The sequence below is a fragment of the Lytechinus variegatus genome, chromosome 10, assembly GCF_018143015.1.
Source record: "Lytechinus variegatus isolate NC3 chromosome 10, Lvar_3.0, whole genome shotgun sequence".
NCBI classification, from domain to species: Eukaryota; Metazoa; Echinodermata; class Echinoidea; order Temnopleuroida; family Toxopneustidae; genus Lytechinus; species Lytechinus variegatus.
In genome coordinates this window covers 24,291,047-24,305,654 of record NC_054749.1, presented here as the reverse complement: position 1 = coordinate 24,305,654, position 14,608 = coordinate 24,291,047, and the positions used below count along the sequence as shown (strand labels likewise).

The 14,608-nt window shown below is 37.8% G+C and overlaps 2 protein-coding genes across 2 annotated transcripts; both read right to left on the bottom strand.

The window, feature by feature from the left end:
• Nucleotides 1-488: 488 nt before the first annotated feature.
• LOC121423046 lies at nucleotides 489-4,832 on the bottom strand. Its single transcript, XM_041618325.1, has 2 exons — nucleotides 4,544-4,832; nucleotides 489-3,592 (listed from the first exon to the last, which is right to left on the bottom strand). Exons 1-2 carry the CDS (start codon nucleotides 4,580-4,582, stop codon nucleotides 1,709-1,711), a joined length of 1,923 nt encoding a protein of 640 aa, XP_041474259.1. The 5' UTR covers nucleotides 4,583-4,832; the 3' UTR covers nucleotides 489-1,708.
• A 2,828-nt stretch (nucleotides 4,833-7,660) lies between these two features.
• Nucleotides 7,661-11,937, bottom strand: LOC121423236 (octopamine receptor beta-2R-like). The gene is made up of 3 exons (XM_041618556.1): nucleotides 11,543-11,937; nucleotides 9,400-10,063; nucleotides 7,661-8,181 (listed from the first exon to the last, which is right to left on the bottom strand). The coding sequence occupies exons 1-3, from the start codon at nucleotides 11,873-11,875 to the stop codon at nucleotides 7,961-7,963; spliced, it is 1,218 nt and encodes a 405-aa protein (XP_041474490.1). The 5' UTR covers nucleotides 11,876-11,937; the 3' UTR covers nucleotides 7,661-7,960.
• Between the last annotated feature and the right edge of the window lie 2,671 nt (nucleotides 11,938-14,608).

Genomic DNA, 14,608 nt, shown 5'->3' with positions numbered 1-14,608 from the left:
TGGTTATCACTAAGCTTGAGGGATCAATGTCAACCGTGGAGTGGACAATTCATTGATTGGTTGTTTGATCGATGGGTTGATTAAATTATGGATTGCTTTATTGGTTGATTGATTCAGGAAGCAATTAATTGATTGATTGATTGATGAATTGATTGATTGATTGGTTGGTTGGTTGGTTGGTTTGTTGATTGATTAATTGATTGATGAATTCATTGATTGGTTGATTGATTCAGGAAGCAATTGATTGATTGATGAATTAATGGATTGGTTGATTGATTCAGGAAGTGATTGATGAATTAATTGATTGGTTTATTGTTTCAGGAAGCAATTGATTGATTGATTGATATGGTTGATTGATTCAGGAAGCAATTTATTGATTGATTGGTTTATTGTTTCAGGAAGCAATTGATTGATGAATTCAATGATTGGTTGATTGATTCAGGAAGCAATTGATTGATGAATTCATTGATTGGTTGATTGATTCAGGAAGCTTGATTGATTGATGAATTCATTGATTGGTTGATTGATTCAGGAATTTTGTTTGAATGTGGATTGCTTTCTAAAACACGGGAACATATTCAACTATATCATAAGATTGGTAGACTGATTTTTCCCAGGATAGCTTTGAAGCTTCTGAAACTGATTATTATTCATCAAGGTTCAAGACCAAAGTAAAAACGCACATAGCTTACATACATGCCGATGGTTGACACAAACATTATAAGGATCGTTTGATTAACACATAAATTGAACATGGCACTTAAAACTCAATGAACCAAGTGAAGTCACAATCAGGTAATGCCTATTTTGTCATTCGCCATCTCAATTCATATTTATTTACTTCAAAACACAACCGTGCTTTACAGAACACTTGCACCAACACTGGGCATTATTGTAATTTTGTTAATTGATTTTGAAATAACCCAAAATTAATTGTCACGGTGATAAGACATAGACATACCACAGTAAAGAAATGCAAATTAGGGGTATGATATTAATAGGATTGTTTATCGAATTGCAAACAAACAACATCAAATTAGGGATTACAGTTATGCATTCGACTTTCGATTTCTAGCGCCTTAAAGGTCAGTAACATCTATGGTTAAAAATTAACAATTCATCACAATTTTTTTAAAGTTGTCTGTAGATAGCATAGCACCATACAAAGTTATTAGAATCAGAGCCGTTTTGATCACCCCCCCCCCCCCCTCATCCAAGAAAAAAAGAAAATGTGTCAGGTCTCTGGTGATGCTAGACAGTCATTTTATGTAAAGAAAAGAAAACAAACTAAACATCTGGTAACAATTTTTATCACTAGTTTAGAAATGACAGCCATTTTGCCACATATCTCTCAAGGTCGACGTTTTCATTAATCTGATTTTTTAAAGTGATGATTCCGATCATCCAAAGCTGCCCAAAACGGGGAAAGGGGTGAGGGTGAAATTCATTTGATTAGCACACATATTTTCTGCACATTAAGGAGAGTGCTCTCAAGAAATACGCAAACTACCTTGTCATTTGAGGCCTGTGACGCTCAACCAACTAATTTGATTTGATAATCAACACAGTATAGCCCAAATTATATATAGTATATGTCTAAAGTAAAGGCAATTCTTATACCATATGCTTGAGAAAACTGGAAATAAAAAAGAAGAATATACTGGAAGCAATTTTCCTATTTGTTTGTTTGTATTTTCTTGCACTTAAATTATTTCCAAGGGGACCAATTATCTATATCCCCTGGTCTAATGAACCGCGCATGTTCATCATCTCTGCATCCTCGAAAGTACGGGGTATCCCCTGCACGTCTTATTGGCACTTCTTCACCATCTCCCTTAGATAGCAACGGCAGCAAACCACAAAACGCTTTCGGTCTAAGATTCGGATAGGTCTTTACGATCCGGCCACGCTTCCGCCATGCAAAGAATTGATTGTATTGCTCATCGTCGTTACCTAGTTTTATCAAGTAGTCGGCAAGATCTTTAGGAGAAGCAAAGTCGGCAGCGAAGATAAATGACCCAGGTGGCGCGAGTCTCTCGTATGTCTCCCTTCGCCCGCCGTACACGACGGGGACAACGCCGTTCAGAAGACCGTTATCCCAGAACTTCTCTGTGATGTACTCGTCACACTGGGTGTTTTCCAATGCCAAATAGAACTTATACGACTTCATCATTCTGGCGCAATTCCTCGATAACCTTGGTGTGCAGGTTACATTACCGCACTCACCGTGTATATCGATTGAAATGAACTGCTTAAGCCGCAACACCCACTCGCGTCGCGGCCAAAATGTTAAGTAGCAATTGCTGGCCATCCATGCTAATAGTCTGGTCTTTCCCGCCGCGTAGTTTATGGACTGATCAAGGTCATCCATGGGATATCCTGGGATGTACCGCCCATATGGGTGAAAGAGATCACTTGATGAATGGTACGTCATGGAATAATGGAAATAAACATCCCGTATAGAACTGTCCCAATTAACCATCATGTTGGGACTCTCCATTCCGTAGAAAACAATCTTCGCTCTCTCGGTCGAAAGAGAAATAAGGAGTCTTTCTGAAATTTTGCTTGCGTTAGGTGCCGATAGCACCGGGGTAACATTTAGAATGATGGCATCGCTAGCAGCAAGCAGAGTTTTATTGTCAGTTGGTATGAGCTTGATATCACAATGCTGGTATGGACAGACGACGTGTCCAGTTGTTGGAGAGTCAGTGTCGCCCAAACTTCGGCCATCTTCGAACAACCATTGGAGATCTCTATACTCTGGCCAATATCCGAAAGGGTTCATATTATGTGTGTATATAGATATAACTTTGGTACACTTTGGGCGGTTTTTTACACCATTTATTATGGATGAACTGGCATTTAGACCTTGGTTGATATGCTTACGTAGGCCGAAGTCTTTCCTGCTTTCCATTGGGGTTTCTCTTTTATTATTCACAATGTTCATACCTTCAACCAACTTGCTTCCAAATGAAACGTTCATACCACTTTCTTGATGGTCCGTGAGTATTTTTATAGATCTTATCAAGTTTTTGTAATACCTTCTACCTCGTATAACCACATGCTCTTTTCGTAAGGAGTCATTTATTGGTTTTGGTGAGTTTTCTTCGGTATTTCTTGTGGACTTGTAAAAAGAACCATTAACTTGGGTTTCCTTTTCTGAACTTGCATTTCTTCGCGGTTTCTTATTCATCCGACTATTAACTTCTTTCCGATTTGGTGGGTGGATGTTGATGGTATCATGATAATCATTGAATTCAATTGGACTCTGAATAGGTCTTATGATTTGAAAGGGATCTCGGTGCACCTTTCCTACACTGTCACTCCGCCTTCGTATATTCTGAAAGGTTCCTTGATCCTCCCCAAGGTTACCAAGGTTAAGTGGTGATTCTTGAGATAGACCGTCACTGGTTGTGTCCCGGTGCCTCCAAACGAGACGCTTAACATGATGGGCCGACTGAGTCGTCATCAGGTACATCGTTTCAAGTGCATAAACAATTGCCACTAGGGATATCGTCGTCCACAGACATGACAGAGGTAGTCTTGAGCTTGCCTTCCGACGAAACGAAGGAAACACCTTGTAAGGTTTGATCTGTGATAAAAAGAAATGGGTTGACGATTTGATTTGTTTGTTTTGTGGTAGTTGTTCCGCAAGTCGTTCTTGTAAGTAGCTATCTTGATAGACCCCGGATGGCGCACCAAAATTACAACATTCGGAAGTGTTAAGGGTTCTTATTAAATGCTCTCAAGAGTTTCTTGTTTTAATTACTCAGTAGAAAGGGTGATAATTGATCTTTATTATCACAAGACTTGGTTTCGATTCATTCATTTTGATTTAGATCATTGATCCATTTGTAAGATTCCGACATTCTGTCTGTTGGGATCAGCATATCTCACAGTATGATAATATACTACACAATAGTTTTTTAGTAAGATTTCCACCATGCATAATAGTGTCAAAGTTATAAATTGCATGGGCCGCAGAAACGGGGGCTATTGGGGGAGGCTTTTAATAGCCCCCCCCCTTTATTTTCCTATACCGTGTAGAAAAACGTAAAAATGACTATCTGATTGTGTCTTTTTGCATGGTCACCCCCCCCCCCCTCCTTTCAAAAGCGTGAATTGTATACAATATGAAGTGTACAGTAATATTTCAATTTATATCTCTATCTGTGTTTCTGTTTGCACCTTGAATAAAGAAAAACTTGAATCGCCATTGCTGCATTACTAACTTAACATGATTAAATCTAGGGTTCATTATCGTTATAATTTGTCGAATCTTCATGTTATTGTTACCATAATTACTGTTATCAATGTTAGGACTACCACACCTTATCAATTTTATCACTATTATCTTACATGTATATAATTTTCGTGGTTCTTTTTCATCATCATGGTAATCAACATCACCATTATAATCATCGTCCTCATCAACGTCATCATCATCATAATCATCACCATCATAATCATCATTGTCATAATCATCACTATTAAAATCATCATCGCCACCAGTCCATAGTACAAACTGCATACCAAAAATTACCTTTTTGATGAACAATCTTCCCCTCTGTCCTGGAATCATATTCCACTTAATTAAATTATCAGTAAGTTGTGTCACTTTCCTTTTCTCCCTTTGTAGGTTTGAGTTCGCTTTTCTACTTTAAACGAATGTTAAAGAATGAAATTCCCAATCATTCAGTACGCTCGCAAAAACATAGTTGAAAGAAAAAATCTCAATCGTACTCAAGGCATAATTAGAGAGATTATAGCCCAGTACGAAGAGCACCTGAAGACAACATGAGAGACACGCGTGAGTTTATTCAGGTACGGACCAAATACGTCGAGGTTTGGATATTAAATATTTGATCTGCGTTTGTAAGTTTTCATAAGAAGCAAGTATTTTTAAGGTCAAGTGCCTGAGATTGTGTTTTCATGGCACCGGTAAATACTGTCATTTTTGCTGGAAGGGTGGGCGAGGCCCTGACATTTAAGAGGCTTCTATAGGCCATGGGTCACAGGGGGTGATCGGCATGGAGTAAAATGGGAAAAAAGGAAATAGAATGAAAAATTGGAAAGGGGGAGTAGGCCTTACAGAGAAGGCTCAGACTGGGTCGTGTAACACCAACTCTGATATCCTTTTTATTCAATTGCGTAAAAATTACGTCAACCATATCTCCCCTATCAATATACGATATGATATACCCTGACGTCGCCCCTACTGCAATGTTTCAGACCATAGATCGTGAGGAAAGAAAGAAATATATATGTATATGTTGCGTGTGTGTTTATGCAGGTGTTATCATGGTAATACTGAACGAGTGAGAATTTTAATGGCATATGATGAAGGTGAATTCGAAATACTTTTAAAAAGTATATGATAATATAAGATTTATAATTTCTTTGTTGGATTTTAAGCTAGTGACACCAAACCGATATGATGACGGTGCCTTTCCTTCGATCAAACGTCATCTCATACTCCTACGTACTCTGCTTTTCACTTCATGTATGACATGATGAGGAGCTCGTGAATAAGAATGCATGAAATCTTAACCGGAACATTATTAAAGAATTTGGACTCTATTTCAACATTTAAGTTATATTTGTTATGTTATGGAAAAATGTATTATACGAATGAAAAGGCAAAATGAAAAAATAAAATCAGTATTAAAAAGAAAATGTCGAATACCGGATGTAGGGTCTCCCAATCACAAATTATTTTCTTGCTTTCTGTAAAAACTTTTTTTAAAGAAATGAACATGCACCAATTATACACATTTTCAAACAATTTGTAAATGCTGTTTGAGATGGAAATCGAGCCGTGATATTATTGTTATGCGACAAACATCTTTATTTAAATAGAATTTTAAAATAAAAACAATCCAAAGGTGCATGGTCCATTATTAATTCAATCCCATATAACAAATGTGTCTTAGAGCGACTTAACATTAGTATATAAGACCAATTTGTAATGCATGTAACAAGTAATCTTACTATTATAACAACTACATGGCGTTCGTTTGAAATCAGAGGGGTTAAAAAATGAATGAATAAGAAAAAATATATGTGGTCAGAAATGTCGACACTAAACTCCGATCTAATCTACATTCTATCACGCAATCTGACTCACTTTTCTCACCTTTTATTTTTATTATTGTTTAGCTTCAAACCTAAGACTTTGTAAAATAGTTCATGAACTTTCAATATCATATCGTTGTAAACAATAGAATCGGGCTTAACATGCTTAATCATGATAATAGATTAATTTGATAATATAAAGTACAAGTATTTAAATTTTATGCTCATATTGATGTCCTGATTTCCGTACAGATTCCAGTTTCGCATGATTCTATCGGTCATTTCCCTCCCATTTTTTCACATTTAGAAGGTTTACAAACATGGAAAGTGACACAGCGAAAACAGTATTATACAACTTCCAAGAATGTTCTGTAATCTGATTGGTCCAAATCGGATCACATGATATTCAGCGAATTGCGCTATTGCATCCAAAATGCACTATCCTGCACTCCTACGTCATAACAAATATACTATCCTGCACTCTGACGTCAGAGTGCAGGATAGTGCGATGTCTGGAATTATCTAGAATTTAGATGAAATTATAGCATTTGGGGCAACTCAGTAACATGGGGAGGAAGGGTTGTTGTATAAAACAAACAATGCACGCATTCTTGTGTATAGAGGACCTAAATAATGAACTCTGTGCTCGACTCGCCTAATTGATATACCGCACTCGGTCCTGCGGACCTCCGTGCGGTAGATCCATTGGCTCTTCTCGCACATCGTTCATTATTTGGCCCTGCATGCACGCGCTTACGTGCATTATTTGTATATTATGAAGAGGTCAGAAGAGAATATTTCTTCCTAAAAAAAAAAAACAACTAAGACTTAACACTACAAGCAGGGTCCATTAAAAGTATTTACAAGAAAAATGCATTGACAAGAGCTTTGAGTTTCTGAACTCACATTCCTTTCATTTTATTGAGAAAAATACATTGCATTTACATCCTCTCACCCCCTGTAAAAAAATAGTATGGCGCCGCCCTTCTTTCGAGAAAAATTATTGGGAAGAAATTACTTTTCATCAAACAAATTTCTAGGTTGGGATACGAAGCAAGCATGAGTGTTTATCTTATCGCTCATTTAATATCAGACCACTTTTCCTTGTAAAACTTTTAAATATATTATACAGCCAGTAGCGCAATGAGCCAAAAAGTGAGGGGACGGACATGACATATCTGGGGGCAAAATAACGAAATAATCTGCGAGCGAGTGAAACACACGAGCAAAGATTTGACTTATTTTAATAAACAAATATCATTTTGTGATAGATCTTGACATAATAGTAATCATAATATATTATCATAATTCAGAGATTTTCCTTTTCTCTTTTTTCCCTCCATGGTCGTGATAAATGTGGGGCCCATGGCCCCAGTCCACATCTGTACAACAGTGTACCATACACTCTAAAAAATGAAGTGCTAATTTAGCTCTTAAAGAGCGTGTAAGTGACTGCACTTCGGAGTGCTGATTTGTCTAGTTCAAATTTGAACTAGACAAATCAGCACTCCGAAGTGCAGTCACTATACACGCTCTTTAAGAGCTAAATTAGCACTTCATTTTTAGAGTGTATAGAATGAGTAAGTGCAGTGAGCAATGTAAAAGTAAACTTTTAATTAATTTGCCTCGTGATAAAAGTTCGAATAATTTTCCAACTTTCTGCTCGATGTGGCTATACCTTGTCTTTTTATTGCTGACAATTGTAAGCGCTGTGATACTTTTTGTGTATAGCGCAGATGAATAACCATTATCATTATTATATTTGTCACATCATGTCTTACTCCCACGGCACGAGAGAGTGGAGCGATCTAGCAAAAGTATGAGGTGATTTTCATTCAATGATTTTTCACCAGAGTGTATCTCACTGCATCACTCGTCTTATCTTTCAGTGCCACCGATTCAACCAACTTCTAAGAAGGTTACGGTAACTGTTTCGAACTCTTCTGTTCAGGAAAGAGTAGATCAGAGGGTCGAATAGTGGGTTGGAACAAACCAACCATGCCGTGAGGACATCCAACCAATGTGAGACATCCAAGGACAGGCTGCATGAGTTCACGATGCCGTACGGTGTCCAACATACGAGGGTGGTTAGCACCAGTAAGGTTCCTGAGGAGAAAAAAGACAATAAAGAGAATAGAACATAAGATATATATATTCGAAATTTCGCCTTGGTCATCCAAAATACTCAATATCACAAACTTCCAAGAACATTTATAGTGTTAACATGCAGCTCCGTGTTTCACCCCCATCCCATGGAAGGTATAGGTCGTCGATACGCTATAGTCACATATTAGCAACTAACCCCGCCCTGCCTGCATCACGAAACTAAGGAAGCTTAAAAGTGGCACCCAGGTGTTCAGATAATTATCTCGTCATGTCTGCATCTTGTAAAAGGGATGATCAGAATGATGGGGGGGGGGGGGGGTTCTCGTGATGTCTTCATCCCGTTGTAAGAGAATGATGACAATATCTTTGATCCCGTTATGTCTACAGTTATCATAACGAGATCCAAGATCTTGTCATTTTATCATCTCTCCCGCGGGATGTAGACTTAACGAGATCCAAGATCTTGTCATCTTATCATCTCTCCCGCGGGATGTAGACATAACGAGATCTAAGAACGTGACATTTATATGATCATCCCTTTACAAGATGCAGATATGACGAGATCCAAGATCTTAAAAAGAGATGTAGACAGGACACGATGATTATCTAAACATTTGGGTGTCACATTTAAGCTTTTGGCTATATCGGGTCATGTGGTCTAGTGGATAGAGCATTGGACCCATAATCGCAAGGTTGTGAGTTCGAATCCCCATCACTCTTTCTTTGTCTTAACTTTGATAAAAAAAGCCCCGAGAATAATATCTGTCGTCAGTAACTTCAGCCACTATGACTGATTAACCTCGACATGTATGGTTATATACCAACTTGGCGTTTACCAGCAAAAAGCTGTCCTGCCGAGTTGCTACGAGAGTTACCATAAAACAGAAAACAGGAAAGCAGGAACAGAAACTTCCATACGAAACTACTCCAGTCAACCATGTTTATGTAAAAGTTCCGGCATGCACCCACATTTATCTAAACAAGTACAATGACTGAGCACACAACTTTTTCATACTTTGTAATAAGTTCAGCGAATGAAGAGCTGACTAATGGCACCCTGAGATCACAATCAATATGAATCAGTGTGAATTGATAAGTTGGCGAGAGATAATAAAATGATATTTTCAACAAACTGTGGTGGGGTCTGTGCCATTCACTCTTGGGGGAAAAAAATCAAAATAAATCCAAAACATGATATACATACGAAATTATATTTACCAGTAAGGGCAATTCTTGTCTCGATGTTTAGTTTCTTCTCCTTGGACCTGTGGTTTTTATCCTTAGACCGTAATGCCACGAACCCCTGCTGAACAGTCTCATCTTCTTTGTTTTTCCTTCCAACAAATTCAGGGTCAGCTTCTTCAGTATTTGGAGATTGAGTGGGATGACCCAAAGTAGTTGTGGTAAGATTCAAGGAAGTAGCCCCTTCGTTCGGATTACCCACTTCTAGATCAATTCCTTTGCCAACATTGTCGTCAACTGTCATCACGTGACTAGCAGTGCCCGGTTGAAGGACAGCATGGGACCTGAGCAACCGCTTCTGGCGCCATACATGCAAGAACACACCAACATAGCAGAATATCATCATAGGTACGATGGCTCCATAGACGATGGTGATGAGTGTGGTATAATAAAAACAGTCATTCTGCCACTCTGGCAAACAGGTGTGGGCATTTTCTTTATATCTGATTTCAGAAACTACTCCAAACAACGACGGAAGGGCTGCTCCAGATGCGATCACCCAGGTGATGACAATAAAAGCGATAGTTCTCGGTTTAGACATAGGGAAGCGGCCAGGCCAGACAACTATCAGATACCGATCCACAGAGATTGCAACGACTGTGGCGAAGTTCCCGATGCCAAAGAGAATGCTTCCATTGATCTGTGCATAAACATAAACGTTATACTGTATGTGAGTAAAAATAGAACTTGACCTCGACACCTTGTACAAATCCCCCAATTTAAGGAAACAATATGTCATGAACGCACACAGCAAAAACTATGGTGTTAACCGGTGTACATAGAGGACCATACCAGTTATTTACACCTGTGTTAACTTGGTGGTGTTAGTTTTACACCTATAGGTGTTATTACAACACCTTTGGTTGTTACATTCTTTGGTGTTATGTTCAATCTTTAGGGTGTAATTATAACACCTCAGGGTGTGGTCCTCTATTAACACCAATTGGTGTCAGTTTTAACACCAGTTTTTACAGTGCATGATCATTATATATGGCTAGAGTATAAGAGTACAAAGAGTGTATTCTCCCAAATAATTTAATTCCATATTTATGTCGTTTGTCTTCATGCTTGGATGATCAGGAGGTATTCTTTGCAGTGATGTATTTTTGCGCCAAAGTAAGACATGACTGCAATGGATGATGGATGAATTCAATGATGTCATAATCTCACATGAGTTAGTAAACATATTTGCTAATCCCTTTACAATGAAATTAGATTGAAAAAGGAAAATAAAATGTGTTTATTAAACAATTATAATTTTAAATACTTAAACTGTGTTTTTAAATTGATTTTACTGCAACCCTTATGGGATTATATCATTGACATCTGGATTCAATCATTGAACTTATGCCTTAATTACTTTGGCGCAAATCAAAATTTACATCACTGCAAGAAATACCCCCTGATCATATAAGCGTAAACATACCACATAAATTATTTGGGAGAAAATACTCTTTCCAGCCATAAATAATAATTTTTACTCACATGGTAGTAAACGATTAAGTTAATTAGAAGTTACAGAGTTTTTGTACCATCGATTCCATTTTGGGATGCATATTATGCACACCGAACTCAACATACGAGACATAATATCTTAATCGCTGCATGTATACTTTTTAAATTTTAACTCCATGCTCACAACATAGGTGAGCTCCAGAAATAGCTTCAGAATCATTTGAGATAAACTCATCGTTATCCAATTCCGTTTTTGCTAATAGTATCTGCACCTTTACCGGACCTGAATTCTAAAAAAAACAGTCTTAATTTTCTTGTAAACAAAATCTATCACCATCCCTGTTATCTAAGCAATTACTCAAATTTGTAATTTGTTATGCTTCTCCGTAAATAGAGTTCATATTGATCCAAATATGAAATAAAATGAATTTAGAGTGAGCGAAGCGACCAAACAGAGAAGCGACTGGAGGATACACAGGGATTTACAATTAAAGAATGTAAACAAATCATAAAATGTTCGCCTTACTTTTATACATATTCAAATGATAATATTAATCGTCATTAATTGGTATCAGCTATTTCACGATAACCTTACTTCTAAAAAAATACCGTATAAAATACCCCCCCAAAAAAAAAAAAAAATCATGCTTGGTCGAATACTTACCAAGCACGCAGCTCGGTGGAGGACCAGGAAATACCCGTGGTCGAACACCGATACGACGGCGAAAGGCGTACACAGTATTGTAAAACTTAAGTCATTAATAATCAGGTTCAAGATAAGCCAATTATGGAGGTTACCCCGTAGAACCTTGTCACGAAGGATCGCCGTCATTGCAAGAAGGTTAGCGATCAGGGCACCGAAGAAAATGATGAAAAGGGTTAGACCCTCAATGACAGCCACCAACGATGTCGAATCGTGGTAAATCGTGACATTATCAGATCGACCATACGACGTCGGGGATGTATTTAGTCTCGGAATCATATCAAGTGATGCCATCGTAAAAAGATGCTATCTCAAAATGGGAAATAAAATATTGTTAAAGTTGCTTGAGGTAAGAAATACCATACAGACAGTAAAATAATAAATGTCATCTGATCTCTTAATGAATTGAAACCATTCACATCAACAGAATGATCATATGACTTTTCTAACTAAAAAAATATTGCCAGAGTCACGTATAAATATTTCAGTTTCATTTTGAAGTACTGAGTAATGATAACGGGATGGACGAAGTTTAACTTTTTACAGGTGAAAATCTTTAATATTTTTTGGATTGGGGGAAAAAAGCTAAACACACGTCATTAGCGCTAGATATGCATCGCAATGAAATATAAAATAAAACATTTATGACAACAAAATATTTATCTACAATTATTTTCATTTATTTAATGAAATAAAACACTTATGACAATATTGCTTTCATATTCAATTCTATTTGTTTACCCAGCATGCCCAGTGCATGCGATCTTATAAGAAATTGAAACAATTTTCAACTTTGGAGAGCTGCACAAGAAGATAATATAATATGAAAGTTATAAACTTTACAAAAGATTATATAACAAAATGAACAGCTGAACAAAGAAAATATAACTTCATTTAGCTGGGGGGGGTCATGGCAAGTTACTATTCATATAACAAAGAAAAGTTGCAGCAGCTAAAATCGTATCTAGAATACATTTTGATCACGCAATCTGACTCACTTTTTTAATCTTGTTACTATCTTTAACTTCAAACTTAAGAGTCTGCAAAATAGTTCATGAACTTTCAATATCATATTGTTGTAAACATTATAATCGCTATTAATCATGAAAATCGATTAATTTGATAATATATGATACTTTCATTTTATGCTCATGTTGATGTTGTGATTTCCGTAAAGTTCCAGTTTCTAATGATTTTATCGGTAATTTCTAACAAATTTCTTTCACTCTTGAAATATGTACAGACACGGAAGGTGACACAGCAAAAAAGGTGTTATAAAGAGGTCAACAGAGAATATTCCTACCTTTAAAACAATATATGTTTAATACTACAATCACGGTCCAACAAAATCATTTACGAGAAAACGTGCATTTACAAGAGCATTGGGTTTCTGAACTCAAATTCATTTGATTTACAGTATTGAGAAAAATACATCACATTTAAATCATCTTACGCCATGTTAAGAAAAAAAACTCTGTTGTCACACTTCTTGTGAGCGAATGTTGGGAAGAAATAAATATTCATATTTTCTAAAACAAACATCAATGTTTCGCTTTACGTTTAAAACACTGCCTTTTAAATATACTATACAACATATCACTAACGTAATGAGCAAAGAATTGAGGGGCTGACATGACAAATTAGGCAAAAATTACTTTAAAATCTGCCGAGCAAGCGAGCAAAGCGAACGAAAAAGAAATTTACCTTTTTAATACCAAATTTTGTGATATTATGTCATATTATTCAGAATATGATACCATATTTCATCAATATTCTTTTCTTTTTATCTATCATTTTCTCTTTTTTTCCTATACGCCAGCAAGGCCGTGGGAATGTTTTTTTTTTGAGGGGTGCTGATGTAAATTTGACAAGCAAACAAAAAATGTACGCAATTTTGGTGCTGAGAAAAAAAGGTTTCACTACAAAATAGAAGTCATTTTCCTTACATTTCTCCATTTTTAGACACCGAAAAGAATTCCAGGGGGAGCTGCCTACGGAAAATATACACGCAGCACCCCCTGCTCCCCAGGGCCATGTACGCCAGTGTACATTATCGGATAGGCTGGAGCGTGGCAATTATAAACCTGACAAATAAATGTCAGAAGTCTTATGCCTTAGTATCCTCAGTATCTTCCAGAAGCGCCATAGCAATTAAAACATATAAATAAATGAATATAATTATAGTAGCTAGCCTATCTCTTATACTTGAAAAAAAATGTCTTTTTTAAAAGAGTACAGTGAGCAAGGAAAATTTAACATCTTGACTCTTAAACTCAGCCATAAAATAATAATATGCTATATGTAAGGCTATGGTCACAACCCCCAAACTTAGCCTGCTCGGCGACCAGGTGGCGAGTTTTTAGCCAATTTCGCCCGGGCACCGAGCGGCGGCCGTCCGGGCACCACTGGTTATTGGAGCATCGCTCGGTCGCCGCTCAAAATTTAGCGCGGAGTTAAAATTCTGGCGGCGCCTGCTCACTTACACTCGCCGCCCTAAATACGCTCGGTACCGGGTGGCCGTCGCCGTCCGCCACCGACGTAATCGAGCGGTTGCCGTCCGACGATTTAGGTCAAAGTTAACATTGAACTCCTTGGATGAAAGGCTGTCGAGCAGTCACCGGCTGCTCAGATATCGGTCGATGATCTTGCGTTGAACTGAAGATTGGGAGGGGCTACTTTTTAGAAATAGGCCGGTGGCCGGTGGAAGACCACCAGGGAATCGGCGAGTCGTCAGCCGATCACTGCTCGGACGCCAAGCTGAAAAGTGTCCGGCCGATTTGACCCAGATTTGACCTTGAGTAATGGGTAATCAACAAGGCACTGCTCGACCACCGATAGGTCTTTAGAGCCCGCTCGACTTCTACAAAAATCATTGGGCGATGCCTATAAAGGCTTCAATCACAACTCCGAGCGGTGGCCGACCGATAAGTAACCTGCTCGGGCGCCGCTGGAATTTAGGCATCGCCCAACGGTTTTTGTATAAGTCGTGCAGGCTGTAAAGTTTTATCGGTGGCCGAGCAGTACCCT

Excerpts from the sequence above, each read along its gene's own strand:
- LOC121423046 (XM_041618325.1), bottom strand. The coding sequence starts at position 4,582 with ATGATTCCAGGACAGAGGGGAAGATTGTTCATCAAAAAG. Across the intron at positions 3,593-4,543 it reads GAAGATTGTTCATCAAAAAG|ATCAAACCTTACAAGGTGTT; the intron begins GTAATTTTTGGT and ends TTTTTATCACAG.
- LOC121423236 (XM_041618556.1), bottom strand. The coding sequence starts at position 11,875 with ATGGCATCACTTGATATGATTCCGAGACTAAATACATCCCCGACGTCG. Across the intron at positions 10,064-11,542 it reads TCCACCGAGCTGCGTGCTTG|ATCAATGGAAGCATTCTCTT; the intron begins GTAAGTATTCGA and ends GTTTATGCACAG. Across the intron at positions 8,182-9,399 it reads GACAAGAATTGCCCTTACTG|GAACCTTACTGGTGCTAACC; the intron begins GTAAATATAATT and ends TTTTCTCCTCAG.